The sequence below is a fragment of the Prinia subflava genome, chromosome 3 (assembly GCF_021018805.1).
Source record: "Prinia subflava isolate CZ2003 ecotype Zambia chromosome 3, Cam_Psub_1.2, whole genome shotgun sequence".
Lineage (NCBI taxonomy): Eukaryota > Metazoa > Chordata > Aves > Passeriformes > Cisticolidae > Prinia > Prinia subflava.
The window spans coordinates 29026742-29044189 of record NC_086249.1 but is presented as its reverse complement, the minus strand read 5'-3'; the positions used below and the strand labels follow the sequence as shown (position 1 = coordinate 29044189).

The window sequence follows — 17448 nt, the reverse complement described above, 5'->3', positions numbered from 1 at the left end:
ATAGGAGAAAAAAAGAAAAAAAAGAAAGAAAGAAAAAACTAACACAGCAAAACCCCAACAGAAAAACAACAAAGTGGTCTTAGGTTCTCCTTCCACCCCCTTCCTGATCTCAAATCCGAAGCTGTTTAGAAATGATTTAGAGTATATACTCTTGGAGGGATTTTTTAGCAAATACACTGCCATATGTTTTAACATAAGTTATAGATCAGGCAGGAACAGGATTGAAGTAGTTGAAAGTGAAAATGGAGTTGGAAATCCATAGATACTTTGTAATTTGGGTTGAGATGTTAAAAACACCTTAAATCCATCTTTGCCAATGGGATTGGAGTGTATAAATAGCTGTTATAGATCTGGGAAGTAGGTGGTTAATAAAGTACAGTGAGTTTCTTGCTCCTAAGTCCTGTAGGCAGTATTTTCTCCTGTGCATATAAGGAGATGTGTCTGGGCATTTTATAATGCTTAAGTCTTCTTGCTGATGCTCTATCTTTTATCAGTAGGGACTTTCATTTATAGGTAGCTGTTGCTTTATAGGATAATGCCTGAAGTTTATCGTGTTCAAGGCTTTGGAGTAGCTTTTATAAAAGGGTTGGATCCTGTTCATTTGCAGTTGAGAAGCAGTGGATATGGCCAGCAGAGCCTGCTGCCACTTCCCTTAAGAACAGTACCTTTGCCTGATAATTTCTTATCAGGCCTGTTGTGTTTGTTTTTGGATTGTGTGCAGTAAAAGCTTAAACCAAAGGATGGAAACTCATATGTTGTTTTCTTTATATTGCTTCTTGCACCTAGAAAGAAGGAAACCACAGCAAATCCATATGTCACCTGCTTAGCTGTGCAGCCTTCAGAAAAAGTTGTTCAAATCTTTGTTGTGAGCGCTGCTGTTGTGACTGCTAAACTGTTTTGCCCTTTGAGAGCAACAGGAAGATCCACAATTCCTGATACTCCTCTAAAGGCCAGACAAAATACTGTACAAGCATCTGACCCATCCTTCATGACTGTTTGTTCCCTGTGCAGTGATTTTCTTCTTTAATATATGAGGAATTGTTGGATTCACAGTAGGTTTATGCATGACATGCAAGAATATTATTGTAGCATTCCCAGGACTTGCAGGTTTGAAATGGGAAGGAACAGAGTGGCTTGTGTAACCTTAATTTGTTATCTGTTACGTGTATGGTCAGAGACTGTAGACAAGCCCATGTGGTTTATTTTGTAAGATACATAACTGGTGCATGACAAAAGGTATATGAAGGAGTATTTCCTTCCAAGACAGTAAATGGATACTGTTGCTGTCTCCTTAGGTTTCGTGGATTAAATCTGTTGGGGCAAGCCTGCATTCAAGCTGGCCAACCAGAATTCCTTTGCGCTCAATAGAAGGACATAGATCATTTGTGATCTGATCTATCTCATCTTTAAGGATATGCCCATGTTAGGTGAGAATGTCGTGGAGCTGAGCTAGAGAAGTCCTTGGTGCAGATGTTGAAACATACTTTGAGGAGCAGCAAGTGATTTCTGTGGATCCCAGCTTGAACTGGGCTTGAGTAAAGGCACATTTTTATCTGTTTTGAGAACCTAATGTGTTTCTCTTCTGACTATGGAGAGAGTGCAGAGTAATATCTCCAGATACAGACTTCTAAAACTGAGGTAAATCCTGTCCCCCAGATGATACTGGGCAGGATTAATTCAAGTGCCAGTCACTGACTTTGCCACCTTTGTCTTGCTTTATTCTAGCTTTAGTGCAAAGTAGCTTAGACTAGTTTTATGTAGAACACGTATATTGTTAGTAGGAAAACATATTGAAGAAAGATGTGATTCTCCCCCCACCTCCATCCTTTGCTGTAAATCACTAAAACTAGCCTCAGTGAGCTTTTCCATTACTATCTCCCTGCCAATGCAGGAAGCATGTCAGGCTTTGGTTATGTGTAACACATGTTCAACAAGAGCTGGGTTTAGAGAGTGACATAACGTTTTAAACTCTAAGCACTCATTTAAGCAATGTTTTTCAGTTTTGATTTTAAGCGACTTTTCAGTCAGTGAGTGATGCTGGCTTGGAAGCACTAAATCATGACAAAACCTCTGCCTAAGCTCCTCCATGGTAGTTGAAGACTTTCTGCCCTGCCAGTGGGCTCTGTGATAATATATGGAGATAAATATTCCTGTTTCAGACTAGCCCTTGACTCTTTGCATGGGACTGCTGGTAAGCAGCCTGGTTCATAGCAAATACAAAGATGTTTTCCGTGTTGGGAGCTTTCCTTCCCGGTGCACCGGACTGTGACTGCTATTCAGTTACAGACTGTATTGCACAAGGCACCAGATGGTGAAGATAATTGACCTGTGGTCACAAAACACTTGGCTAGATGTGAGCTGGTGATGCAGCAGTGAAATTGAATAAACTGTTCATCTTTTTACTGTCACTGTATGAAGACCTGACTGTATATTTCTCTGCATCATTGCTTGGTTCTGTTCTTACATAGAGGTGCACTTCACATTTCTGTGTGTCTGTACAGGAGTGGAAGTTCTGCAGGCAGAAGTGGCCTTTACCTGACCTGCCAGCAGTATTTCCATAGGTCCCTTAGTACACAGGGATGAAGTCCAAAGGCCAAATCCAAGAAGAGGTAGTGCTTTACGTTATCAAAGGTGTCAAACAGAGGGACTTAAAGAGCAGCAGAAGAGAAATAAGGAAGTCTTACAAGGAAACATATTTTAACTATCTTGAAATTCTGATTTTGACCATACGAACTCTGTGTGTGTGCCTGAGGGAAATGGGCTTCCTTTCTTTGGAGCATTAAGCTGTTGATGAACAAAGGCACAAAGGACTGGTTCTGGAGAATGAATGATGCTCTTGTCCATAATCATGGTCATTCCAGGACAGCCCTGTCAGTGACTGGAATTTAGCCCCTGCCATTGCCATATTTTTCAAGGACTCCAGTTTCTAGTAAATGCTGCATATTTCATAAGAATTACAGTAATTTTCATTTTGTAGTATTCCAAGAGATGGAAAATCTTGGTCCCCTCCTTGCACCTCTCCCCAGTAAGTCCTTTTCTGTACCTCTCCCTTTCAAGGAAACAAACCCACAGAGTAGCCAACCTCTGGGTTGAAAAATATTGATTTCATGCAAATTAGATAGGGAAAAAAGCCAGATGTAGTCAATTTTCTGTCTCCTTTACATGGAAATAATACTCCCTAAGTGCTCATCTAGTTAAAAAAGGGGAAAGCAGCAAACATTGCTAATTCTTCTTATACAGAGGTACCTAAATGTTTGAATATGGAGTAATGCACAGTGAAAGAAATCTCTGGAAGCATTTATTATTGCCATCTATTAGGAATGGAAAGCCAAGGAAAATGAGCAAATGGCCTTCATATGCTCTCAAAAATATTTTCAGCTCTTCCTAATCGACTGCCATATTTCTCCTAGCTACAAAGTGCAAGAATTTTCTTTTTGTTGAGTAAAACCAGGTAAGAGGTGGCTTCCCCCCCTGCCCCCTGTTAGTTACAGTTTTGTGAACGGAAGGACAGATCAGGCAGGAATGAACAAGCATGGTATTTAAAGGGAGTACATGGATTTGTGATTGCATGCAGTGCTTGCCAAGATTTGATTTTCTGTAGATGTTTTTGCACAGAATGAAACATCTTTGTTCCCTTCTGTATGATTGTTTGCTCATTATAAATATGTAATTATCTATATCAAAAATCAAAAGTGAAATTCTTAGTAATGGAGACAGTATTCTGTGACTTATTTTAGTTGGTAGTCATAGCTCTGAGTTATGACTGTTTTTGGTCAGAGTGTTTTTCTGTCACTTAAGACTGTTGATATGAAATTCACTGAACTGGTTTAATGGTTTCCTTGAAAATTTTAATGTTCTTGCATGTAAGTTTTTTGCTAAACAAAATTCAGTAAAAATAAAGGGATAGAGTCGAGCTAATGTACTGTGCAAAGTTTTCGAGCAGCCCATGAAGAACAGAGGCGTTGTGGTTTGAGACATATGTGGAACCCTTGGCAGTGAAGAGGGTTCTGTATTAAAAAATGTTGGACTTGTCTGAATAGATAATATCTGCAACCTTCTGTGCCAGGGAGTGTTGCTGAGTTGAGTCAATGATGACTTTCTGTCAGAGCCTAATGAGAGAATTGTCTTGAGGCACCAAGCCATACAAACTTGAAGAGACAAGCCAGCCGTGGTTGAACGAGTGGCCCTCAACAATGCATTCCTTTGAGCTTCTAAGCTTTGCCTCGTAGTTGTGCAGCGAAGGCCCAGGAGATTCACCAGCCCAGGGAACCCAGAGAGGCTGCTCTTCATCACTGGACATTCAGGACTGAGTGGAGAAGAACATCGTGGAAAAAGCAAAGCAGAAAACCCCAGGAAAACACTGCATGGTGGCTGCTTCCTCCTGCAGAGGGGTCCCTTTGTATTACTTTGGGGACTGTATTTCTTTTTTTTAAATACAATAATAATCAGCTTCCTTTTAAGAATTTTCAAGACAGTGGTAAGTAAGCAAGTGATTTCTCAAGCACTTTTATGCTTTCTCCAAACATGTATGGTAGGTAGAGATCACAGTTTGTGATTTGTTTTTTTACTTGTGTCAGGAAGGTGTAGTTAAAAGGCACTTGCAGTGTACTTTGTATGTTGTTGCTGTCTTTAGAGTAGTGTAATACGTGATCTGTTGTCAGAACATTTTTTGATAACTTAAGTACTTCTTGTGTTTTTTCTTTTTAACCAAGCTAGGAGGCTGTCTTTGGCCAAGTGCTCTCTTTGTGAGCTAAATGGGCTTAACGTGGTCTTTGGATGGTACATTTGATTCTTTGTGTACTCTTCTGAAATGATCCATGTATCCATGATGTTTTGTCTTTTCCCCCTTGAACTTTTAATATCCCAAAGGAATAAGACATAAAGCATTTCCCTGCAATTAATATCTTGCAGCTCTGAATGCCTCTAACATAGTTTTTCAAGCCATCTGGTCATAATCCTCAGAAAAGTCCCTGTGCCTCAGTGAGGCAGAGATATTTCTGTTCTTTCCCATTGCCTTTCTGCTGTGGTATTCTTAATGATTTAAAAATAATCAACAAAGTCCATTTACTTGCTCAATTTATGTTTTATTGCATTTCCAGTAGGATTCTTAGCACACAAATCTTCTCCAAGTACACTTGAAATAGCCATAAATGGCAGCTGAAGTTCTCCTCAAAGTAGTGCAGTGTTTGCAGTCAAGTAAGCATGGCTTCTGTTCTGGTCCTGATGGTTGAGCACTGAGAGGAAGGAAGCACCTTAGCAGTAAAATGCTAGGAAAAATGTGCCCCTTTTCCTGCTGTAAGAAATGTTTCATTTAGAGAAGAAATCTATCCACCTGTGAAAAACTGTCCTAAAGAAGCATACTCATCTTGTTTCTGCACAGATTTGTGTCAGTTCTGCAGCTGCTGTCAATGTGAGCTGGACAGAATTAGAGCTCTGTGGGGATCTTTCCCTGGCATGAATGGAAAGAGCTTCTCTGTCGGTTTTGTTTCAGGCATTTTTACACCATCATTGGAGTAATCATAAATCTTGATGCACCTGCCAGAGTGGCACTGTCCTTTGTTGATTGACTGATGGAAACAGCCATTAAAGAGGAAAGGGATGGAGTGGTAGGGAAATTCAGGGGAAGGAATAGGTAAACGTGGTTTGAGATCCCCAAAAGGCACTTAAAGCACAGAAGCATTAGTTATGTAAGTGTATATGTTTTGCTATTAATTTACAAACAAAGGTAATAAATGAATCAAGTATGTAAAATAATCCTATGGCTAAGTCTTTGCAGGAAGGCTGACTTCCCTTATGTGGTTCTTTGTGACAGCAAATGAGAGCCAGCTCTGACACAAAAGCTGTCTTATACCTCAGCTAAGACAACCTGTCCTACAAGCTTTGGAGTCATGCCTTTCTAAATCAAATCCATGCAGTATTTGTATCTGACATGGCTCGTTCCCTGCTGCCTCTCTGCACACAGCGCATTTGTACTTCTCTGAAAAGCATAGGAGATGACTGCTCAGTTGTTTATGGATGTCCAGGAGATTGGGTTTTGCTATGCTGACCACAAGGAAGGACCAGAATTGGGTTTTACCCTTCCAGATCTGCACTGACATTCCTTTTCCCCAGTTCTTAGCCTTCAGTGGGAAGAAGGGTACCTGTCCTAAAGGTGCATCTCCTACCCTGCTTTCCACTGACTGGTGCAGTGCCTAGGGGACCAGCGCAGATGTAGATCTCCAGTTTCAGGTGAATTCCTGCAGCTCACTGACTACCCTGCCTGCAAAGTGGCAAAAATGGTGATTAAGGAGGGCATTTAATAATTTTCCATTTCTTAAGACAAAGACATTAGAAAAAAGGGAGCAAAGGAAAGTTTAGCTATGTTAAGTACAACCAGAATATTCCCAGGTAGTCCTTTAAATGTAAAGTATCAGAGTGATATTTTCTTATAGGAGATTAAACTTCTCACTTGGCTGTTGAGTTTAGATTGCATATGTCACATGTGATTTGAAAAGATACATCTTTTTTAAACTCTACTCTTTCTCTCTGTATGTTTTTGTACACGTACAACATGCACATTCTTGTCCCTGCAGCATGTCTTTCACCCGTTGCATGCTCAAAAGATAGACAGAGACATGCCAAATCCAAGTTGAGGGGCTGCAGAAGCACGGAGACACACGGGGTGTGTGTGTGCAATGTTTGTCTGTACAGACAGGTTATATATGTTTATGTCAAGGGACCAGTTAAGCGACCGCCCTCCTGCTGTAGGAAACATAAAACAGGACTCTGTAGCTGGAACAAAAGCAGTTCCCAGTTTGGAGAGCTGGTCTTCTCAGTAGATGCAGCAGACATGATTTTGGGGAAAGGAGTAATCCAGGAGCAAGGTGTTCATGCTGTCAGGTTGAACGTGTCGTACCAGTGCTGTGGCTTTATGCACAACAACTCTGTTCAAAATGTGCAAAGTGACTTGGAGTGTGTAGGAGGTTACCAAGGAGAGATTAACTCAGAGGAAAAAAAAATTACAAAAAGGGTACATTTTAATATTGTCTAAGCCAAAAAAGATTCCTTTTGCTCATTTTTTTAATTGTGATTCAGGATAGAAGAATCTCTGCAGACTTAGGAAAACTGTTACACAACAATTTGGTAACACAAATCTGTCTCCCCTTAAGTTGCATGAAGCCAAACAATCTGACCTTTGTGGGTTTCAGGACTCAAATATTCAGGAGAAAGTAAAAAAATAATAACTCATAAATGGCTAGGAGAGACGTCAGGTGCTCTCCTCATGTATCTGTGTTATCAGGAGGCTTGTTCAGTGTCCAGGAATAAAATTACCCTCTCCCTGTTTGGTTCAAGCTGCTCTCTCTCTCTTGCTCGGGTTTTGCTTGCCTTCACTCCTGCAGTCACACCCTAAGCTAGTCCTGGCAAAATGATCCAGGTTATGGAAAAACTTCTATTATAAAAGCCATAAAGTGGACCCAGGCATCTTGACTGACCTAGACACTGAAGCAATGACAGCCCTGGCAGGCCGGGCAGGAGGAGGCAGTCCTGGCTTGGCCTCAGGCAGCGCTGGGCAGGGGCTGTCAGCCAGGCGGTGCAGCATCGGCGGTAGGCAAGTACAGCAGGAAAGCACATCAGCTGTTTTGGTCACGGTCAAATATCAAACCCTGAATTTAGAGTGTCATGCACCCTCTCAGCTCCTTCTGGAACAGTGCTCAGTGGTGCACAGAGCTCTATGACCCTGTGCATAGAGTGTGCTTGCAATTCAACTCTGTACCACCCCGGGTGGGCTGCAGGTGCTCCGGATGAGCTGTGTGCATGAGTTCTCCGTACACATCGTCCAGGAGAGGGATTTTTGTAGCACATGCTGGCTGCTGTGTTAGGAGGCAGTGTGAACAAGTGGTTGGAGACACTTGCCAGAACTGCAGTACCCTGAATGGCAGCAGTCTTACCTTTTTAGCAGACCTGAATTTCTTTCCCTGACCCCATACATGCAAGCAAAGGAGATGATGATTTTGTTGCTCAGTTCTGGAGGTTGCCTCAATGAAACAGCAGTTCCTTTGTCTTGGGGGCAGTAGTTGGGAAGGCATGAGAAGGCTCTGCACCTTCAGCTGGGGGTGACTGTGCTGGAGCTGCACAAGGTGGGATCCTGGAGTAGAGAAGTGGTTTTTGAATGTAGCAGTGTGGGTTTGTTCTGCCAAGTCGCTGCTTGAGCAGAGGACAAAGGTAGGTGGTGGCACGAAGTTCTCACACCCTCTGAGCTGAGCCAGGACTTGTGTTTAGGTTCTAAGGTACTCCCATTCTCAGACACTTAGAGAGCTGTTTCATCTAGAGGGAGAGCTGCTGACAGGTGGGATGCGTAGATGATGTTACTTGGTAAAAGAAGACAGAAATGAAGGCTGTTCTGGTGCGTAACAGGACTTCATTCCTCTAGAGATTCAGTTACCAAGCATAACATTTTTGTGGGGAAAAGATAATAAAGAACTTTTTCAACTTAGAGGCAAGGCAGAGTATTCCACTGGTTTTTGGTCATTGTGTCTGTTTCTTACAGGAGCTATTTTAGTGGTGATTGTGACAGAAAGAGCCGTGTGTGACTGTATGTCATTGTGGTCCTATTCCTAAGTAATAATGGTTTGCCCAGCTCTGAGTGTGTTCTTCGTTGCAGATCTCTAAGAATTCTTTGGTTTTATTCCCACTGAACAATTTAAAAGGCTGAGGCACACGGAGGTGGCACATTTCAGCTGCAGGCTGTGTGTGTGGTACCTGCCTCAATGGCATTTGTGTATCAGCAGCTGCCGTGCCCCCCCTGCAGCCAGGCTGCTGCAGTTGTGTCCCTGGCTCCTTTCCCTGCTTCCTCGCCTTACTGGTGCTCCTAATTTAATCTTGTAAGGTTTGCAGAGGGCTAAATTTGGGCCCAAGAGTGTTATTTTTAGAGTCTTGAAAATAGGCTAATGTACAAAAAAAGATTTTTCTCACAGTTTAATGAACCATTTTTGGATTTTGAGGGGGAGAGGAGGATTGGCAGTAAGATGGAAGGGCTTTTCATGTCATCTCCTTAGTCATATAAGGAGCAAAGGGCCCATTTATAACACTGACGTCATCTCAGAGCTTCATGTGCATTGTCCCATACCATTCTTTCTCCTTGATCTGTTTCCAAAACTCCTCTTCTCTTATCCACCCACTTTTCTTACCTGCTGCCAGCCCCTGTCCTTCAGTGGTGCTGTAGGTGTCTTCTCCTGCCTGCTGCCTGCATTTTCAGCCCCATACAGACTGCATTTCCCCGAATCAATTTTTAGGAGCCATTAGTGGAGGTGGGTCTCAGGAAAGTGCCTACCATTCATTTCTTGGTTTCTGCCAGGATGGGGTTCAAGTGCCCATGTTCCAACTAGAGGCTCATTCAAAATCTAGTGCTGAGCAGACAGTGCATGGACTGGCACAACAGAGAAGTGTTTGCCCTGGGTTTTCTGACCATGTCTGTCTCAGCCTCGTGGGAAGGATGACTTGTCCAGGGGTTATGTGCTTGCACCAACTTTGAAATAATCGTGCAGTCGGTGCTTTGTGACCTGAGATAGGTACTGTGCTGAAGTCACTTGAGGGGTGGTGAAAATTAGTTTAGTTCTCCAGACTGTAGCAAAAAAAAAAAAAAAAAAGAAAGAATAAGAGGGGAGGCAAGGAGGCTGACCTTGAAGTGCTGTGCTTCCTGGAAGCCAGCCCTCTGCTGCCCTGTGTTGAAGTGAGCTCGGGTTTGGATTGCTAACCCTTTCCTCTGATCCTGGGGACATTTCAGAGAAGTGTGAGTGAGCAGATGGACTTCATTAGATTTAGAAGAGACACTTTTTAAATTGAAAAGGCTTTCAACCTTGTCTTTAGAGAATGGTGTTGACATGGAGGTCTTTGTCTTTCATACTGCTTACCTATTCCCTTCTTCTTTCACCTACTTGCAGGACAGGTTTAAAACCCACCTGAGCACTGCCCACCTCTGCCGCCTCAGCAGATGTTTGTCACACCAAGTGCTTTCTGTGTGTCTTACCTCATGTTTGTTTTGGCTTAAGATACAACCCAGTCCCCAAATGTTTACTGCTGGACGTGCTCCCGCTGACATCTGCAGGATGGAGAGCAGCGAGTCCAGCTGTTGACCGAAGTGGTCCTGGCAGCAGCTGCTGCCCGCGTGGGGTACGGACCTTCTCAAAGAAGCTGTGATCATGTTCTGAACACAGAGTGGATTTTCACTAATGTCCTTCCAAGATAAAAGGCCAAAAAGATGACCACCACTTAAGGGCTAATTAGCCAGAAGCTCCATTTCATTTATCATAATCCAGATGTTATCCTGCTAATTTCAGGGCTGTTACTCAAGCGCAAAATTGGACACACAGGAGTTGGGAGTGGGTCTACATCACAGGCTTTTGTCAGGGAGGCCCTCAGTTAGGGCTTTGATGGGGTGTGTGATCTTTGGCCAACACAGCTGTGCTGACAAGAAGTCCTCAACATCTATTTCTGCTCATTATAACAGCAAAACCTTATTTTAACTGATATTGCTGATGTGGGGGAAGAGAGCTTCCTGGCAAGTTGCTGCCAGTGTGAGTTCTGTCAATGGGGACCTCTCCTTACTCATCCTGTGGACCCCAGCCCAGCTGCTCTGGCAGCCTCCCTGGTAAAACCTGATTTAAGTGGGTGCAGTTGTGAGGTTTCTGTTAGGAAGCCGGGACTGTAATTGCTTTTATTATTAATTTTTTTTTTCTAAGAGTCTTTTGAATGCATTTTTAAAAATGTACATCTTGTTCTCAAGAAGGCTTTGATCTTGTTAATCTTTTCATCTATGCATCAATCTGTTGTGTGAAAATGCTGGAATGTGCTCTTATTGTGGCAAGGGCTTTCTTTGGGTTTGTTTCCAGTTTTTTTGCATAGTTTAGGGAATTTTTCTTCCCTGAGGCTCTCCCTCTGGCTTGATCCTACATGAAAGTTGACCACAGACGTGTCAGGTTCTAGAATGCCACTTTAGGCTATGTCTTTGAATTTTCTTTGCAGGGATTTCCTGATACCAAATTGAAGCAATTATTTTTCTCTTTCCTTGCATTATGATAAAGAAAACATTCTAGGCAAGCCTGCACATTCAGCTGTGAGGAGCAATGAGCTCCCTCTGCCTGTCTTCACCAGGTGGGACACCTCGAACAAGCACAAGGTGCCAACCTTGTGCTCAAAGTTTTGTGGTTGCTATAGCATGAGGCAGGGTCTGGAGTAACTTACCTGCTCTCCGTTTGTGTTAAGAGGTTGAGCAAACTGTACTGCTGAGGTTGTGGTCATTTGTCCAGCTGGAGGCATGGACAACATCATTAAATCCTTCTGCATTTGGCCACATAGACTTAGCCTTAATCTTGCTTTTCTTTCCTAGTTCTTATAGGTTTAGACCTCAGGTTATGCTTTCCTAGTTACAGCCACACTTTCCTAAAATGTCCATCTGCCCATGATAGCAGCTGTTCTTGTGAAAACCCTTGTGTAAATGCAATCATAGGTCTGAGAAGCCATGCCCTGTGGTATAACATGAACTCAAAGGAAAGTGAAGATGGGGTCATTTGGCAGCCAAAAAAAAAGAAAAAAAAGAAAATCAAAACTTTACCTCCTATATGTGCCTATCAAAGTAGTGTCTTTGTAACTGAGTCAAGTCAGGACTTTTGCAGTTGTGAGACCCTCACAGAGCACAGTGGAGTGACCAAGGTGTCCTTTTCAACTCTCCTCAGTGTAAACTAGAAAGTGCTCTGCTGAATAGTTGATGGCATCGTGGTAATCTCTGAGCACTTCAACTTGGAAAGGAACTGGTTCCTTTGGCTCTGTCCATAACTGTGAGAGAATTTGGCATGTGAAGGTGGCTTGTGCAAGAGGTTGGAGCATGAAAGAGCACCTGGGAAGTGTGCTGCCAAAGCACAGAGCCTGGTGTTGACCTCTGAAGAGACCCTAGGCAATACTTCATGATCTTTGAATATTTGTTGTCCTTGATACTGTAAGATTTGTTAACTTCTAAGTGCAAACTTCTTGGCTTATGAAAAATAATGAATTTCTGTTTGTGCTTGTATCTTTTGCCTAGGTCCTGAGGGAGGCTAATAAATTGGCTGAAATGGAAGAGCCACCTTTGCTGCCTGGGGAAACCATTAAAGACATGGGTACGTGAAGAAGAAATTCCTTCTTGTTTGCTGACAAACAGTAGAATATCCATAGAGCAAAGTATCTTGACAGTCACTGACCAGCAGCAGCAAACTGCAGATGTTTTGGGAACCATGATCAGGTTGTTTCATTAACTGAGCTGTTGCACATCACATGGGCCAAGGTAGCTGTGTCTTCTTTTAGCACGTAGCAGGTGCAAAGCAGTTCAATGCTCTTACCATGAGTGATGGGGTGAGTTGTACAGCTCTGCCTTTGCTGCCTCCTGAGAGGACATGGATCAACTGTTTCAGTTTGTCCTTGCCACGCGGTGACTTCCTAGGCTGACACAGCACAATTATGTGTCAAATCTCTGCCATGGACTCTAGGAAAGAATACAGTGCTTTTGCAGGGAACTTGCTGTGATGGGGGATGGGTTTTTTCTTTTTTCATCCAGACGTTCAGACTTGCATCAGATTTGCTGATGCTTTCCATTCTGAAAGCTTGAGTAAGCCTCTTGATTAATTTTCTGTGAAAGATTTTGCATTCGCTTTTTTAATGTGTTGCCTTCCTCTTAGGGTGACAAGGAAGAGTGCAACTTCAGTCCTAAACATAAAAAATCAAAAAATAAAAATTGAAAATACTTCAAAAAAAAAAAAAGCACCCATCAACAACAATATAAAAACAAGCAAGAAAACCTCCAAACAACCCACCTTGATGATTAATCTTTTTCTCAACCTCTTTCCTAAGAGTTTTTGAACTCCTATTCCTACCATACACTAACTCCCTCCACATGTGCAATTAGCTCTGACAGTGAGGCAGTATTTTTAAGGGTTCTTAGGGAATGGTTTAAGAGATGAGAGTTACTAGTGTTTTATCTGTTGGCAAATGGTGTGATAAGCCACATAAATCTGTAAGACTGGGTGGCTTTTGGAATAGCCCAGAGAGCTGCTGCCTGTTCTAGCAAGAAGCTAAAGGCAGCAAAAAGGAAATCTTTGTTATTCATCAGCAATAATTGTTTCCTGTTAAAAGTGTCAAGAAAGGCAAATGTAATTCTCCTTGTATTTTACAGGGAAGGGAAGAAAAAGTATTTTCAGCCAGCCCAATAATCTAGGGTAAGATTGGCCTGTAAAAGACAGGAATTCCACAAGCAGGGGAATTAGTAAATCTGGTTTCCAGTTTCTTTCTCCCATATGTATTCTCTTATACATACCAAAGGCTGCGCTCATTAGGCTTTCCTGTGGTGATAGCACCACTACAACCTCACTGTTATACCTGGCATTCGTTCTCACAAACAGTGAAGGACTCTAATGCCTTGGAGATGCCTGTTTATCAAGTAGGCACTGCTGAAATCATACAGCTGTGGCAGGGTTAAGGTCAGACAAGCAATGTGTGGAGGTACGTTTGTACATGCGCAGTGTAATTAAGTAAAATTGTTTCCTTAGGAAACCAGGCTAATAAAATGCAAATGTGAAAGGTGGTGTGGCTTACAAGCTGGCAAGGCTGATGTTTGAGATCGTGCCTGGGGTTCCTTACCTGGAAAACATTTTTCTAGCACCTTCCCTCTTTACCCAGAAATCCTGTTCCTTTTGAGATGTAAATGCACGCTTTTCTTATTAGTGGATTTTGCTGGGGTTTTTTTAAGCATTTCAAAATTACATTTCGAATAATGGGAGCTCCAGTGGAAAACTAGGCAGGCTGCCCTCACCCTTGTTATGCTTCCTGAGTCTGCTTTCAAACCTCTGTCAAAGTAGTCTTTGAAAAGAAGTGATTAATAATCGGACACTAATGAAACACTTGGTTTAATTAGAAATGGGTATAAGCATTTTGTGTTTAATGGTCCTTCAAACAAATACATGTAAATTTATATAAATAAATAAATAATGGAATTTATAGCGTGCTTTTTATAGATATGTATATTTTTGTTCTTTTTAGCCAGATATTGTTCACTACATATTTTGCTCCGAGTTATTCACTTCTGATATTTTAAGGATCTTTCTCCACATCCAGATCTTGAGAGTCAATGAAGACAATGCAGAAGCAAAGCTGACTTGAGGATGATTTAGTTACATGAGTTGCCAGTGCCCTGGAATAAAGCAGACTAAGCAGACTTCTTCTCTCTCCCCCTCTGGGTTAAATCTCATGGATGGAAGAAATTTAGGTTCCCATTCTGACAGCCCAGTAGCCTCACACCTCATGTTCATGGTGGCTGTCTCCTGGGTGGGAGGTGAGCCGCCCTCCTGACACAGCCCTTGCAAAATAGGGCCCCTAGGGCTTAGAGACTTGAGGTTATTAAGATGATCCAGGGAGGTTTTTCATGGATCTGGCAGCTCTGGTCAGTGGGTCTCCTCGGTGTTTTTGAGGGGTGTCATTACTTGTTGGTGATAGTGCAAACCATTGCCATGACACAGCCACTCGACTGCTTCAGTGGCAGAAGGCGTGATAGGCAGCAGAGGTGGGGAGGCAACAACTTAAATCTTGGCATTTTTAATTGATGTAAAACAGAAGGGCAGTTAGGAGAGGTGTTTGCAGTGGAAAGCCAGCAGCACCTCTTGCCTTTTGCTGGAGCAAGTGAGAAACATTTGAGGCCTTTTAAGAAGGGGACTGTTTAGAGTCACCGTCACTCAGGCTCAAAAATAATTGAATTGTGCAGAGTAACTTGATCATTGACTTCAGACCTCAGATCCCTGGCAGCTGGGTGTTTCATGGCTCCTGCAAATCACGGTAGCTCTGCTGGCTTTTAGCATGAGGGCCTTCATCCCAGGGCTGACTCCACGTGCAGAGGTGTACAGAAGGACCCAGGCACCCTAAAAACCACATGTACAAGAACTGCCTTCTCCTGCCCCTGCTGGCACAAACCATCTTGAGCACAGTCCTTAGCTTTTATGCAGATTGCTGTCAGCTTCCAATGTGTGCCTCCAAGCAGGAGTGGTCTCCTCTTTCCATGCATGATGTTCTCAGCAACTGGCAGTGTGAGCACACAGTTTGCACCAGACACTGGCCTGTTGACAGGGGTAGCAGTTTTGTGCAAAGGTAGGATTCTGGGTGGTGGTACTATCTCTACCCAAACTCTTAGCCTCTCCACAGAACTGAAACTTGCAAGTTAGCCTTAGGATCTAGGGTAGAACCACAGATTAAGATTGTTTTATTTCATGATCTGCAAGGTAGAGTCCATAAATATTGTTGCAGGCATAATTTTTCTCCCATAAATTAACTGTGAAATTTACAACTTTTTTTTTTTTTTTCTTAAGCTAAGGATGTGACTTACATCTGCCCCTTCACTGGAGCAATCAGAGGAACCCTTACTGTTACCAATTATAGACTGTATTTTAAAAGCATGGAACGGGTAAGCTTTTGAAATAATCTGCTTTTGCTACCTTTTCAGTCTTTGGACCTAGGTGTTGTTTGAGAGTATTTCTGTGTGAAATGTGGCTATATGTTTGGGAATATAGACATAAGGGAGCAGGAGCTGGGGTTTTTTCCCCCTCCCCTTTTTAAACTCACAAATTTCAACTGTCTACAGGACCCTCCTTTTGTCCTAGATGCATCTTTAGGTGTAATCAACAGAGTGGAGAAAATTGGAGGTGCTTCCAGTCGCGGTGAAAATTCATACGGACTGGAGATTGTATGCAAGGTAAACTTTTATCTGTGTTTTACAATAGGGGAAGGGGAACATATGTTTTTAAAGGTTTTCTCTGTAGTTCTGTAGGAAGTTCTGCAAAATGTTTCAGTCAGTATGGTTTCACAGTTGTCAAAAAGCGTAATTCCAAAATTAATTTTCAGTATTCTGAATCTCCACTTATTTGATAAGAGGTCCAAACCTTTTTTTTAGGCTTTGTGCTGGGCAATGGCTTTTCTTCATCATGGAAGTGTAGGCCTTCATCCTCAGTTCTCAGCATTGCCCACCAGACTTATTCTAGGTAGACTCCAGTTACTGGGAATTCAGTAGGCCTTTCACTCATTTACATTTCAAGAGCAAGAAAGGGGCACATTTCTCCCTAAATCATTAGCTCGTGTCCCTCTGCTGCTGTGCCTTGCCATGAGGGACTGGTGAGTGGCCTTCAGTCCTTGTCAAGGCTGTTTTTTCATTTCTTTCCAGGCATTACATATTTCACATGTGCCTCTCAAGAGCCCTTGGAATAACTGGTAATACAAACTGCAGTAGAAATGAACAATTTGCCTCCTCATGCCTGCTTACCGTAGACCCAGGAAGTAGATAAAGCCTAAATCCATCTCTGGATGGCATGGCCCTTCTGCTTCCCCTAGTGACCACACAGGAAGAGCTGGATTCAGAACCTTACAGGTCTTGGGCTGCTTAGGGCTTGTCAGAGCCCCTCAATGCTAAAAGGATGTCACTTGCTGGATAAGAGCAGGTGGAGGAATGAAAAGGAATCCCAAACTGCTCTGGTCACTGCTGTGATTTTTGAGGCACCAGGAAGCTAAGCTGACTGTCAAGCTGTGGGTGTGCTGAGTCAAGACCAGTTACTGCAATCTGTAATCAAATCATCCTGCTGCTCCTTTGTCCTACGGCACTCTTAATCCACCCTGGCTAACATAGGGTGGGTGCTTGTGTTGGCAAGCTAATTTGTCCCTTGTTTTGATTTGGATTCCTAGTTCTCAGCCATTTTGTCCATAAGGACACTTGGTCAGGTTTGAAGTGAACTGTATCATTTCCCTGTGTGGGAAACTTAGGCACAAACTATAGGATGGGTGTTTTGGCCCTTTATAGCATATTTATACATGTCAGCCTGCTTCACCAGGATATGCACAGCAGCTTAGTGCAATATCAAAGTGGTACAGATACATGTTATGCCTCCTGAAAAGTCCTCTTTCTGAGACCAGTCATGTAATCCCTGTGAGGAAGTGAAGTCTTCAGCTGTTTATCTCATTCTCTGACATGCTCTACCATCTTCATGTACTTGAACTTTATAGTCGTTTCCTGTTAATGGATTTTAGATTTTACTGCAAGCATTTTAGTTGCAAGCTTGGCAGGAGAAACTTAGAGTTGCTTTATTTACTTCCCAAATTCGGTTTTGTAGGTGACTATGGAGAGGAGGTCCTGAATGATCACTTTTTGTCTAAATGGTGCTGCTGTGCAAAGTGGAGGAGTTCTTGGTTTCAAGACATCCTCTTGAGTGCATCTTGTGAGACTGAAGCTTTAAAGGGAGATGGCTGTGGATGCTTTGCACCCAACTGGCTGTTCTTGGGCGCCCTGTGTGCAGTAGCTCTGTGGAGGTACTCGGTCAGGCCACCCCTTCTGGTGGTCTTGCGGTACTGCTTGGCATGAGAGCTCAGTGCGAGCCAAGGAGGTCTGTCTCACCAAGTCCTGCTGGTCACACA

At 42.8% G+C, this 17448-nt stretch overlaps 1 protein-coding gene across 2 annotated transcripts in view; it reads left to right on the top strand.

Moving 5' to 3' along the window:
• MTMR2 (myotubularin related protein 2) overlaps nt 1-17448 on the top strand; it is a 64048-nt gene that overhangs the window by 26663 nt on the left and 19937 nt on the right. For both annotated transcript variants that reach the window (XM_063394519.1, XM_063394521.1), the window contains 3 exons: nt 12056-12131; nt 15360-15454; nt 15632-15742. In XM_063394519.1, coding sequence (XP_063250589.1) covers nt 12056-12131; nt 15360-15454; nt 15632-15742 — 282 coding nt within the window. The remainder of the gene's footprint in view (nt 1-12055; nt 12132-15359; nt 15455-15631; nt 15743-17448) is intronic.